At 44.4% G+C, this 13943-nt stretch overlaps 1 protein-coding gene across 1 annotated transcript in view; it reads left to right on the top strand.

Annotated features, from left to right (window-relative positions):
• The window catches only part of LOC311146927 (supervillin-like), a gene marked incomplete at both ends in the record, with an annotated part of 52396 nt that extends 41274 nt beyond the window's left edge, over positions 1-11122 (top strand). The window contains 17 exons of the mRNA XM_084183547.1: positions 302-486; positions 648-803; positions 1950-2086; positions 2989-3136; positions 3378-3523; positions 4379-4554; positions 4733-4880; positions 5070-5266; positions 5488-5722; positions 5948-6053; positions 6419-6626; positions 6905-7038; positions 7242-7397; positions 7687-7830; positions 8326-8447; positions 8706-8861; positions 11036-11122. Coding sequence (XP_084039673.1) covers positions 302-486; positions 648-803; positions 1950-2086; positions 2989-3136; positions 3378-3523; positions 4379-4554; positions 4733-4880; positions 5070-5266; positions 5488-5722; positions 5948-6053; positions 6419-6626; positions 6905-7038; positions 7242-7397; positions 7687-7830; positions 8326-8447; positions 8706-8861; positions 11036-11122 — 2641 coding nt within the window. The remainder of the gene's footprint in view (positions 1-301; positions 487-647; positions 804-1949; positions 2087-2988; positions 3137-3377; positions 3524-4378; positions 4555-4732; positions 4881-5069; positions 5267-5487; positions 5723-5947; positions 6054-6418; positions 6627-6904; positions 7039-7241; positions 7398-7686; positions 7831-8325; positions 8448-8705; positions 8862-11035) is intronic.
• Positions 11123-13943: the final 2821 nt, after the last annotated feature.

A 13943-nucleotide genomic window follows, 5' to 3' on the forward strand; every position in this document is an offset into this window, starting at 1 on the left:
TGATTTAACCAACTAATTGTGTCTTTGCTCTAGGGTTGCAAAATTCTGATAACTTTCCCAAACATTTTCCAGAAATCCTGGTTGGAATATTCCTGGAATAAGGAGGAATTCTGGAAGCTGGAAAACTTGGGAATTTTCAGAGTTACAGGATTTCTGCAACCCTACTTTGGTCGGAGCAGACATGTGATATTGGGTGCAGCTACATTGTATCTTTCACTACATCTACATGCCCTCTCTCCCCCCTTCCTGTCCCTTTCTCCCTCGCCCCCTCTCTTCCGCCCCTCTGTCCCTCCCTATACAGGTTGACCTCAGCCATAGCGCAGCACAAACGAGCAGTGAGACCATCTAGGAACGTCCAGTCGTCTAAGAACCCGCTGAAGATGCTGGCGGCCAGGGAGGACATCAGACACGAGTACACTGAGCAGAGACTCAACATCGGCCTCATAGAGAGCAAGAGGATCAAGGATGAGAAGAGTGAGCGCGTGCGTGTGTGTGTGTGTGTGTGTGTGTGTGTGTGTGTGTGTGTGTGTGCATGCGCGTGTGTGCACGTGCGTGCAAGCCAGAGTGTGTGTGTGTGTGTGCCTATGTGTGTTTGTCCTCACACATAATGTCTAGCCCTCACACACTCCTCGTCCTGTGAGTTTTAGTGAATAAGACTTCGGAGTACTCGGATGCAGCCCTGGCTGGACTGGCCAGTAAGGAGAACTTCAGCAATGTGAGTCTGAGGAGCGTCAACATCTCAGAGCAGATGTCCAACAACAGCGCTGTGCCGTACAAGAACCTCATGCTGATGCAGGTCAAAGGTGAGACGCCTACTGCATTACTGAGCTTTATTCATTAGTGCACGTCTTTTCAAAACATAGATACCTCCCTGTTTCTGTTTTATTCACTTTCATACCTAATGAATATGACCTAGATGTGTCTGTAGTATCTTTTCTATACATTTTGAGGCATATAGCATATAGCTAGCTACTCATCGCACCCACCTTTAAGGTCTTGAAACGTCTGACAAACTTTGGTTTTGAGGTGAGCTGAATCAATTCAAGACCAGCATTTATTTTGACATTGACCAACGTCAATGTCATAGCAAAATATGAACAGGACAGAGAATATTCCACAGCCAGGTTGTTCCTGAATGAGGACAGGTGAGGACAGGTAAAGAGGACAAATCAAGTTATTTCTGGAGAACTCTGCGTCATTGAAGTAGGATGTTGCACCCAAATGACATCCTATTCCCTTCATAGTTCACTTCTTTTGACCAGGGCCTATATGGCTCTGGTCAAAATTAGTGCACTTTTAGGGAATAGGGTGCCATTTGAGATGCAGACAGAGTTTTTTTCTCTGACATGGTTAACTCAGGAGTGATTGTCCATCAGAGTCTGGTATGCAGGCAGGGCGGACCTGTGCTGTCCTTTAACCTCTCTCTGTGTGTGTGTGTGTGTCTGCTAGAGAGCGCACAATATTAGGGCCAGTCATGCAGAGGGGAAAGATAGAGAGAGGGTCATGTTGGGATAGTTAAAACATGTGGTTGACACATATACGCAGAGGCACACATACACACACACACACACACACACACACACAAATACTCACACACAAACACTCACACCAAATGCAGAATATGATTTCCGGTGCAGATGTGACCGTGTCCACCTTCTAGACTAAAATAATCAAGCCAAGAATAGCAGAGTTGCTCGGATCATGACAGACAACAACATAAGTTACGTCATAGTATAACAAAAATGTATTGTATCCTGAGCCTCAGGTTGCGTTCAAAATGGCACCCTATTCCCTATATACTGTAGTGCACTACTTTTGATCAGAGCCCTATGGGCCCCTATTCACTTGAGGCTTTTGTCAGGGAATATGGTACCATGTAGTGCGCTACTGTATATTGGGAATAGGGTGCCATTTCAGACACAACCTCACCCTCTCTCTTATCTACCCAGGCCGCCGTCACATCCAGACCAGACTAGTGGAGCCCAGAGCCTCGACCCTGAACAGTGGCGACTGCTTCCTCCTGGTTACTCCTCAACACTGCTTTGTCTGGATGGGAGAGTTCGCGAATGTCATCGAGAAAGCCAAAGTGAGTCCCTGTCTATTGACTGTGTGTGTGTGTGTGTATGTCTGTGTCTGTGTGTGTGTGTGTGTCCTTGTCTCTCCGACTGTCAGTGTGGAATAATAACTTTCAGGATTAAGGAAATGTCTTGTGTGTTAATCCCAGTCCTCTGGGGTTGGGTTAGTTGTAATTTGTGATTAAAAGCTGGGGGTTATTTTAGAGGGCAGGCAGATGTTTAATAAGGCCTTTTGGATGGGATTTTTAAGGAAGTGACTCCTTATGTTACTTTAACATGTCTCCCACACAGACACCAGCTGGTGATGTGTTGTCGTGGTTTTCTGTTGAAGTAGACATCTTTTCTGTGATAATGGTTATCCTATGGGCCCTGGTCAAAAGTAATGCAGTTTATAGGGAATAGGGCCACAGACACACTGTTCATTTGTGCTGTTCTCTCATTGTAGCAGAGAGAGCTGTGCCATCTGTTTCTACAGCAGCTCCCATTCCCCATGGAAGTGTCCTGTTTTTGTATAGTACACAGTTTCAAACACACAGTGACTTTAGCTTGATTCCCCCAGGATACATTGTTTTTCTCAACCCTTATATTTACTATACTAGCTACAGTATTTTTTACTTGTATCAAATCGGGTGTCATTAGGCAGACATCGAACTACAGTACGCCCACAGTTAGAGCATGGAGACCCTTGATCTCTCAAGATGAATGCTGACACGTCATTATAACATAAAACACTACTGGTATGACAAAACAAGCAGGCTCTGACATTGGCCTTTGCAAGTAAATCTAATGCTGACCTTAGCCCCTTACAAGGCTGACAGTACTTGTATTGTACTCTATATACGGTATTGACATGTACAGTGTATGTATTTTAGGTAGTGACATTTTCTGCTGTTGTATCTCTCTCGTACTGTAGGCTTCTGAGCTGGCATTGTTTATCCAGACTAAGAAGGATCTGGGCTGCAGAGCGAGCCAGATCCACACCATCGAGGAAGGGGTCAACCCCCAGAGCCCTGCAGCCACGGAGTTCTGGAAGATCCTGAGAGGACAGCAGACCTACCAGTGTAAGCAACAGCACCAGAGGCCATGTCTGTGTCGCAATTCTCCACCTCCTTGCACACTTCCTGTCATTGATCCGAAAGCATTGGCTGTAGGGAGTTTCCACCGTTGTTAAATCATGACGGGAAGTGTGCAAGTGCACACTTTGGGAAAGAGTGGAGAATTGGGACTAAGTTAATTTAGCTACAGGTCATCAGAAGCCTTTATCTTGATATCATATGTGTTTGTGTGTGTGTCTTCCTACAGCTGCCGGGCCACCGGAGGAGGATGAGCTGTTTGAGAGTGCCATAGTGGAGACTAACTGTATCTTCCGTCTGCTGGATGACAAGCTGGTTCCTGATGATGACCAGTGGGGGAAGGTTCCTCGCAGCACACTACTGGAGTCCAAAGAGGTACGTGACTGGACTCATCAAGTAAGGCATGTGATATATCGGAAATAGTGTAATAGAATTATTGTCAACCTAAAATATTGTCATATAATTATAAATACAGTTTATACAGGTTTTATACAAAAGTTATGTATAAATAGCCTCTAAAAACCCTTAAATGAGTAGGTGTTCTAAAACTTTTGACCGGTAGTGTACATGTCAACAGACATGGCTCAATTGTAGTTTTCTTGGGAAGCTGTGAGTGCGATTGTAAGATACAATATCAGTACTTGATGCATTTACAACTTGTCTAAGTCCTATCATCAACTGATTTCAGCCAGTGTGTGGCTGTGGATTGACTGAATTGTTTGAATTAATGGAATCATTCCTCTAAAACTGGCTGGCTAGCTAGATAACAAACATACAGTGCAGATACATTCTTCAACTTCATTATTTTACACAATATCTTATCACAGCACTGGCAAACCATGGTTGACCAACTCCCTGACCAAAATGGCTGACCTTTATCCCATCATAAGAAGGTTCATATCCATGCTAGTATTCTAATTCCTAATTCTATGGTCCTAACCACAGAGATCCTATTAAATTAATTCCCAATTATATGGTCCTAACTCTAAATATATGACTCTGGTTTCCATATGTTGGACGTAGTTTGATACCGTTCCATTAATTCCATTCCAGCCATTAAAATGAGCCCGTCCTCCTATAGCTCCTCCCACTAGCCTCCTCTGCTATCAATGAACTTCATATTATTGCAACCAAATGTTTACCGGAATGGCCATCATTGTGCCCTAGCTGTTGCTCTGTGCCCATTCTGATGCCACACTGTCACACTGTTGTTGTTGTGCCCCACTGCAGGTGTTGGTGTTTGACTTTGGCAGTGAGGTGTATGTGTGGCACGGTAAGGAGGTGACTCTGGCCCAGAGGAAAGTAGCCTTCCAGCTGGCTAAACACCTGTGGAACGGAACCTTTGACTACACCTGCTGTGATATCAACCCTCTGGACCCTGGAGGATGCAATACACTCATACCCAGGCAGGCAACCAACACACACACACGCAGACAAACACGCACGCACAGACACACAAAATCTCCACCACTTACTCAAATCATAACCTCAGGGACTGTTTGTCCTAGATTTATTTGTGTATAGGCCTTGTGCTAAAGCCTGTGCTCTCACTCTCTTGTTCTCTGTGTGTGTGTGTGTCTACAGGAAGGGCCAGGGCCGTCCTGACTGGGCCATATTCGGTAGGCTGACAGAGCACAATGAGACTACCCTGTTCAAAGAGAAGTTCCTGGACTGGGCAGACACTAAGAAACCACAACCAAAGAACACCAATGAGCAAGTCAGTGAGCAGAAAGTATGCGCTCTCTCTCTCTCTCTCTCTCTCTCTCTCTCTCTCTCTCTCTCTCTCTCTCTCTCTCTCTCTCTCTCTCTCTCTCTCTCTGTGTGTGTTTTCATCAGACCCCATGACCCAAGAGTTTTCTGAATTACTCTCTCTCTCTACACCCCTCCCCCCTCTCTATCTCCCTCTCCCTTTCTCTCTCAGGAGACGCCGGGGTGGGAGTGCAGGCCCTATGATGCAGCATTGATGCTGCCTATACTCCAGACAGCAGTCAGCACTGTGCTGGATGGGTTGAATGTGGGCCGAGGCCATGGCTCTATAGAAGGAGAGGACAGGATGAGGACTCTAGAGATCAGCACGGTGTCTGTGGATGTCTGGCACATCCTGGAATTTGACTACAGGTCAGTTTCCCCCTTGAATGAATGAATTTGATTTGACATATTTGAAATTACGTATAGATCTGCCTCAGCCATTAGAGTACAACAATACATACATTAAAATTATCTAGGATTAAAAGCACAATAAAGTCTACCACAATTTCCATTGTGGTCCTTACTATTTAAAGTGCTGTGAACATTGGAAAAAACGCTTTATAAATATTGGAATATTCTTCTTATTCCAGCCGGCTGCCCAAGCAGAGTATAGGCCAGTTCCATGAAGGAGATGCGTATGTTGTGAAGTGGAAGTACATGGTGAGCGCAGCAGTTGGGAGGAGGCAGAACCCGGAGCAGAGGAGTGCAGGCCCTGGCAAAGAAAAGTGCTCCTACTTCTTCTGGCAGGGACGGAACTCCACCGTGAGCGAGAAAGGAACGTCAGCACTGATGACAGTGGAGCTGGATGAGGAGAGAGGGGCACAGGTACTGTCAACCCTAAATACTAAGGCCGCATCTCAAATGGCACCCTATTCCCTATATAGTGCACTCATTTTAAACTAAGCCCCCATACCAGTATATAGGGAACAGGGTGTCATTTTAGATGCAGTCTAAATCCATGCTTACATGTATCTACTGTCACTGATCTGAGAGCAGCCCTAGATACATATGACCTGTGTCAGCGTTGTCCCTGTGTCTCTCTCCCAACAGGTCCAGGTACAGCAGGGGAAGGAGCTCCCTTGTTTCCTCCAGTGTTTCAACGGGGGGATGATCATACACTGTGGGAAGAGAGAGGAGGAAGAGGAGAACACACAGAGTAGGGATCTATCCTGGTTAGCAGTATGATGTCATAGCCCTCAGAAGAGTTGGTTAAGCAGTTAGATGCAGCTCTACAGTATTATTAGGAGTGCTGTTGTGTGACTAGAGATACAAAATTCCAGCAACTTTCCCCAAATTCCCAGAAATCCTGGTTGGAAAGTTACAGGAATTGTGCAACCATATGTGTGAATGTGTGCCATGTTAGAGGGGCTTCTGTCTGTGTACCTGTGTGTCTGTGATCAGGAGAAGTAGTACCAGTGTATATGTATCATACTGACCGCGCGTGTCCGTCTGCTACCAGCTGATTGTCTGTACTGTGTGAGAGGGGAGGTCTCCTGACTATGTTATTACAATGTATTCCAGCTGAGTGGCGTCTGTACTGCGTGCGAGGGGATGTCCCTGTAGAGGGCCACCTCCTGGAGGTAGTGTGTCACTGCGGCAGCCTGCGCTCCAGGAGCTCCATGATCCTCCTGAATGTCAACAAGGCCCTCATCTACCTGTGGCACGGCTGCAAGGCCCAGCAACACACACGGCTGGTGGGCCTCACTGCCGCACAGAGGATCAAAGAACAGTGAGTCTCAAATGGCACCATATTGCCAAAATAGTGCACTACTTTTGACCAGGGCCCATTAGCTTTCCTGATAATTTACTATGCCAAGTAGTTGACCAGGAAAAACTCTTGTCCCTAGTCATGAAATGTATAATGAAATGTGTAATGGCACCTATGCCCTATATAGTGCACTACATTTGACCTGGGCCCCATAGGGCACTATATGGGGAATAGGGTGCCATTTGGGACACAACCTGTATATTGTATGTGGAGGATTTGAACCATGTGTTGTCTGTTAGATGTCCGTTGGAGGCGGGGCTCCATAGCAGCAGTAAGGTGACAATCACTGAGTGTGACGAGGGATCAGAGCCCACGGGATTCTGGGATGTTGTCGGAAAGAAAGACAGGAAGGCCTACGACTGTATGTTGCAAGGTACAGTATAGTACTGTTGCGCACACACACACACACACACACACACACACACACACACACACACACACACACACACACACACACAATTGCAGTGAAATGACTCATTAAAGCATAAACAGATTGTTAGTGTGCTTGCTTCAAAAGAGCACTCTAGTTATTCATCATACTTCTGACTTACTATTATTATTATTTCTTTGTTTTAGATCCGGGTAAATTTAACTTCACCCCTCGGCTGTTCCATCTGAGCAGTTCTTCAGGGGAGTTTGTAGCCACAGAGTTCTTCCACCCCTCCAGAGCTCCAGACCTGGTCAGCTCTCTGCCCTTCCTACAGGAGGATCTGTACCAAGCCTCCCAGCCTGGTGAGTCCTACAATAAAATACAGTACAACACAACGCAATGCAATGCAGTGCAACACAACACAACACAAATACTGTAAATCAGTCTTGGAAGGGGATTAGGTCTGCTTAAGGTTGATTTACCTGCAAGCAAATGTCAGAGCTTGTTTGTTTGATTGTTCCCACCAGTAGTACCGTAAAGTTAGGTCCACATTCATCTTGAGGAATCAACCGTCCCCCTGCTCTCACTGTGGGCTTACTATTGGAAATAGCTGATCTAAAATTACTTTATCTTCCTGTCCTCTTCCTGTAGCGTTGTTCCTGGTGGATAACTTCCATGAGGTGTACCTGTGGCAGGGCTGGTGGCCCCAGGACAGCGAGAGCCCCGGCTCCGCCAGGATACGATGGGACATGGACAGGAAGTGTGCCATGGAAACGGTGCTGCAGTACTGCAAAGGTAGAATGTGATGATGTCATCTGTTTGACATCGGTGTGATATTACAATTGAAATATGATGTCATCTCTGACCTCTTGTATCTCTTGGTTAAAGTTAAAGAGGTGCATACATGGTGTTTATCTTTTCAAGACCATCTAGTTTCATGTGGTCCTCTGTAGCTCAGTTGGTAGAGCATGGCGCTTGTAACGCCAGGGTAGTGGGTTCGATCCCCGGGACCACCCATACGTAAAAATGTATGCACGCATGACTGTAAGTCGCTTTGGATAAAAGCGTCTGCTAAATGGCATTTTATTGTACTGTTAACATGCAAAGCTTTTCACTAAGGGCAAGTATCTCTAGTTAGGATTTGTTACTGAAGTGCATCCCAAATTGCATCCTATTCCCTAAATAGTGCCCTAGTTGACATCCTCAGGGCTATGGTCAGAATGAGTAGACTATATAGGGAATAGGGTGCCATTAGGGCCGCACCCTAAATGGGTTGACTTCCTCCTGCAGAGAAGAATGAGAAGAAGCCTCAGAAGTCGTATCTGATCCATGCTGGTCTGGAGCCTCTCACATTTACCAACATGTTTCCCAGCTGGGAGCACAGAGAGGACATCGCAGAGATCACTGAGAGGGTGGGTTATTCGGCACACACACACACACTCTGACCATACAGCCCATACACACACACACACACACATACTCTGGCCATACAGCTCCCACATACACACTCTGACCATACAGCCCATACACACACACACACACACACACACACACACACACACACACACACACACACACACACACACACACACACACACACACACACACACATGTGCAGTGCTCTTATGTCCTCTTTCTTGGAACCATAACAGTATCTGTGTGTGTGTCAGGAGGCGGAGGTGTGTAACCAGATCATCTTGGTGGAGGATGTGCTGGCCAGGCTGTGCCAGAACACCTATCCCCTGGCTGAGCTGCTGGCACGCCCACTTCCTGAGGGCGTCGACCCACTCCGCCTGGAGATCTACCTATCAGACCAGGACTTTGAGGTGAGTTCAAGTTCAATGTTTTTATTTATCTAACGGCAAACCCTCTCTGAAATAGTTGATAATGACAGATTAAAGGAGTCCAGCTGCAGTTTATATTAAATACACAATGTGGTGAGAACACCCCCCTCACCATTCAGCTCTAACACACTCTGTGAGAAAAGGATACCTTGATTTAAGATTGAATGGGCTGGTTTCCCAGACAAAGGTTAGGCCTAGTCCTAGACTAAAAAGCGAATCTCAATTGAGAAAGCTTTTTAGTCCAGGACTAGGCTAAATCTTTGTCTGGGAAATCGGCACATTATGTTTCTAAATATTGCTTTGTTGAAATCAATGCATTGTTGTCAGGTTCATCTCTGATGTGTTTTGGACATGCAGGAGACATACAGTATGTCCATGTTATACATGAACCAGAGTGTGTTGCGGCAGGTAGCTTAGTGGTTAAGAACGTTGTGCCAGTAACCGAAAGGTCACTGGTTCTAATCCCCGAGCCGACTAGGTGAAAAATATGTCGATGTGCCCTTGAGCAAGGCACTTAACCCTAATTGCTCCTGTAAGTCGCTCTGGATAAGAGCGTCTGCTAAATGATATAAAAAATAAAAAATAGTGTGTGTGTGTGTGTGATCCCCTCTGTGTGTGATGGATGAAAAGGTCAAAGGGATTTCCACAGATAAGAAGCTCAACGCAGAACATGTGAGAAGCAGCACCTTGCTTCCTGACTGCAGCTTTGAATAAGAGCTGTATCTGTCACACTGTGTCCTGTACATGAACTGATAGTGACAGCGGGTGCGTCCCAAATAGCCCTTTATAGTGCACTACTTTTGACATGAGCCCTGGCCAAAAGTAGTGCACTATATAGGGAATAGGATACCATTTGCGATGGAGAGAGAGACAGACTGGCCCAGTCAGGTCACCCTCCATTTCACACATTACCTCTAATCTGGGTGCACTCCTCTACTCTCCCACCATTCAACAAGAGAGAGACCCTCTCCATGTGTGTTTATCTCTATTTACAGAATTCAACACACACACGAACACACACTGAAGGAGGACAGAGTGGGTCCAGCGTCGGAGCTCACTCTGTGTACTCAGGAAATGAGTTCTCGCTCTCCTTGGGCGTCAACTCCCCTCCTCAAATAGTGTGACCATGGTTACAATGAGGATAGAGGGCCAGAGAGATGTTTGGTCTTTGGTCTGTAGCATGCCAATGGCAGAGATACCAGGGGCTGTATGTATCAAGCATTTCAGAGTGGTGATCTAGGATCAGTTTAGGCTTTTAGATCACAATGAATAAGATTACATGGACAGGGATCCTAGATCAGCACTCCTACTCTGAGATGATTGATACCTACTGATGTAATTTATGTGATTACTTTCAGCTCCCTATTAATGTCTAATAGCACTGTAATAAACTCTGAGTCCAGGCTAACTTCTCCTCTCACCTTTCAGGCTGGGTTCTAGGGGATTCAGGTAAGGTGAGTTATTTATGATGCAGACTATGCTAAATGAGCACTGGTGATTTTACTTGTCTTCAAGCACACAGCATCTTCACTCACTGTAATAACCTCTGACCACGCTGGTTCACTCTTCTTCTCCCTCTTCCTCTGGGCTGTAATGCTTGCCTTCTCCACCTGCACCCCTCCACTCCACCTGTCTTTTCTTTCTTTCTCCACAGCAAGGTGGAGCACAGTGGATCACTTCATGTCTTTGTAGCATGGGCTCAGGCGGTTTACTACAGTATTAGAAAAAAGGGTTCCAAAAGGGTTCTTCGGTTGTCCCCATAGGAGAACCCTTTTTGGTTCCAGGTAGAACTATTTTGGATTCCATGTAGAACCCTCTGTGGAAAGGGTTTTACATGGAACCCAGAAGGGATCTACCTGGAACTAAAAAGGGTTCTACCTAGAACCAAAAAGGGTTTTCCTGTGGGGACAGCCGAAGAACTGTTTTAAGTTCTAATAGATCCTTTCTAAGAGTGTACTTCTGTGTAAAATGTATTTGGCTTTGCACTTTGGTGAGACCAGAGCATGATAATCAATGATGGTTCACTATTTGATATTACATTGTTTTGAATTCAGCCAATGTGACTATATATTGACCACCCTTGGTGACCTATTGAGTATCTTCCTCTCTTCACTCTGGCAGTGTAGTAATTGGAGCTATTTCTTTCCCCCATGCAGAAAGCATTGGACATGAAGAGAGAGGAGTACGAAGGATTACCAGGGTGGAAGCAAGTGAACTTAAAGAAAGCTAAAGGACTGTTTTAGTGTAAAGTTAACCTGATGATGGTTGTGGAGAGAAAAATAAATTCAGCAACTCTTGGACGACAGTGGAAGTTTATAAAAATGCTTCTTTATTGTTTAAACGAATGCCTTTCGGCTCCTAGCCTTCATCAGGTTGGTTGTGGAGAGAGGACACAGAGACTGTTGACATGATGGAGGCCACCAGGCTGTGTCCCCCAGAACTTCCTTCCCAGCGGTGTGACTGAACCCCAGTAGTGGCTGGTGACACTTTAAATCAGTGGATGGGCTCATAGATTCAGTTGAATGGAATCAATGGAAAGGTATCAAACTCATGGTTTCCAAGAGTTTGATACAATTCCATTCACTCCATTCCAGCCATTATTATGAGCCATCCACCCCTCACCAGTTTCCTCTGCTGAACACACTCTCAGGGACAGCTTCTCTGAGTGGGTCACAGGGGGAAAAAAATGAAAGGAGGCTGGGGTGGAGGATCTGCTGAGGTGTGCTAGCCTCATGTAGCATCGTGTTTTTACCTTTCAGTTATGTAACTATGTAGGAAAATGACAATTCTGCTAAGCACATTGTATACGAGTGGCTTTATCAGGACCTGCACTCTCGCTCTCTGCTTCATACTGTACTACTGTGTATGTATGTACTGTAAGACAAGTCTCCACTTATTATGACACCACTCATGCCATATGAAGTGAAGAGGAAATTCAGCAAGTCTTCGAGGACAGTGGAAGTTGATAAAAAGGCTTATTTATTGTTAAAATAAACCAACGTGTTTAAATTGGTCCGTAGCCTTCATCAGGGTTTAACAGATAGAAGAATTAAGGAGGCCAGCGTTTCATGCCATGGACATTTGAATGACATACACACTGATGTGGTCTCTGGGTGTGATGTTTTAAATGTTGTGTGTGTTTGTGAAGTATTTAGAATAATTTGTATTTATGTAAAAAATAAAAAATAATAAAAAATATTGTAGGAGGACAATGTATTGAACTTGAAAGTATTGTGTAATATGTCAGTAGGAGTGTTTTTTTGTATGCACCTTTTTGTTTCGCGTTCTCGAATATGGTATTTGCCAGGGGCTGTCATAATGACATCTAAGCTTTACAGGTACCTGAGAAATGACAAACGGTTGTATTTTTAAAGGCATGGAATTCTTCGTGAAAAAAACTTGATGAATTTTGAATGTATAGTGCCTTGCTTTTGTGTACAGTTTATATACAGAAATTCTAGTCTGCATTTCGAAGACTTTCTTTGTGATAAAATAAATGGTAAATAAACAACAATGAAAATCCCAAAATCCAAATAGATGTTAGTTTGTATTAATTTGAGTGAATCTCAGTTGTATTTTCTTGAATACTCACATTCTCCCTCCTCGTCTCTTTTTCAAATCTCATTGGAGAAGAAGATCTGTGGTTCCTCCCCTCTGACCTTATCCTCCAATGTGTTTTGAGAAAGAGATGAGGAGAGGATGCAAGGAATCTAGGGGAGATTGGGAAAAAGTCTGTCCTCTCCTCGACTCCTCGACCTCCTCTCCGTGACCCGGAAACCGATGTGGCCGAGGAGGGTGTCAATTTGTTAGTAGGTGAACCGAGGAGTATGTTTCCCTCCTTGATTACTTAGTTAAGCAGAGGATGCACAAGAAGTGTTTTAGCGCGGAAGTGTTTTAAAATCTGCCACATCCCCTCTCAAAGGAGAAAAGCATGCATACATTTAAAAATAATATGCTACTTATCTTTTTATCTATAAAATGTATTGCACAACTAGCTAACACGTTACACATTTATTTTGGGATTCCACCCCTGTAAACATAATTTGCCTGATGACATGCAAGAGTCTAATTTCATTTGTTTCCACGTTGCCTCTCCTCGCCGCCTCTCCTCGATTACCTTTGACCTTTTTCAAAAGGAGGCGGAGAGGACGGAGGAGAGAGGCGATAGGAGACGAGCAAACCAATTGAGATTCTCCCTAGGAAATACAATTGAGATTCACTCTAAAACTTGCTTGACTTTGTAGCGGTTTGTCTTATGCCCAGCAGATGGTGCTCTTTGTCCTCAGAATGTTCAGGCCAAACATCCCTTAAAGCCCCCATGCAGTCTTTCTTATTTTTAAATCATCACTGTATGTCTAATAAATCCCTGTGTGTGTTTATTTTATGAAAATGACTACAAATATATTTTTTTATCATTTATTTCCCTGAGCCTCCTTTAGCCATTGAAATGCACAGTCTGATCGTGTGGGCGTGTTGATAGAAATTGTAATATATTTACATACACAGCCCTGATTGGCGAATAAGATAATCTACACTCTAGAGCCTACCCTGCGTACCCCTTCAAAGTAGGAGGATACATGTGCAAATAAAAGATGACTGGTCAGAATAAACAGATCAGATTGTGATGTCATGCTATGGGCCAAAAACTCGATCACACCTGAACTTCCAGGTGTTTTTATTTTTTCACTTTTTTCAAAGCTCTTACACTAAAAGGCCATTATCATCACTTTTACAATTTCAGAGTGTTATTTCATCCTCATAGTGTGGAAATATGTTTTTTTTTCTAAACAGGAAATCAAGTTTTTGACTGCACTGCCCTTTTAAGTTCTGAACCATTTCCAGTTCTCCTGTGTGGCATGTATACATTTGCCAAGCATATGTACGATTATACGAGATATATTATTCTTTTCTTAGTGACTGCTGTGTAGTTCTGAAGTATGGAGAACTGGTTGTTGTGAATTGTACAAGTGTTAATTCATTATCTACCTAGCAACTAATATGCTGTTTGTTGGTCAGATGTTGATTCATTGTTGGGAGAGAGCAGGAAGTAGTTGAGTTGATGCA

This window comes from Coregonus lavaretus (assembly GCF_964263955.1).
Source record: "Coregonus lavaretus genome assembly, chromosome: 19".
Lineage (NCBI taxonomy): Eukaryota > Metazoa > Chordata > Actinopteri > Salmoniformes > Salmonidae > Coregonus > Coregonus lavaretus.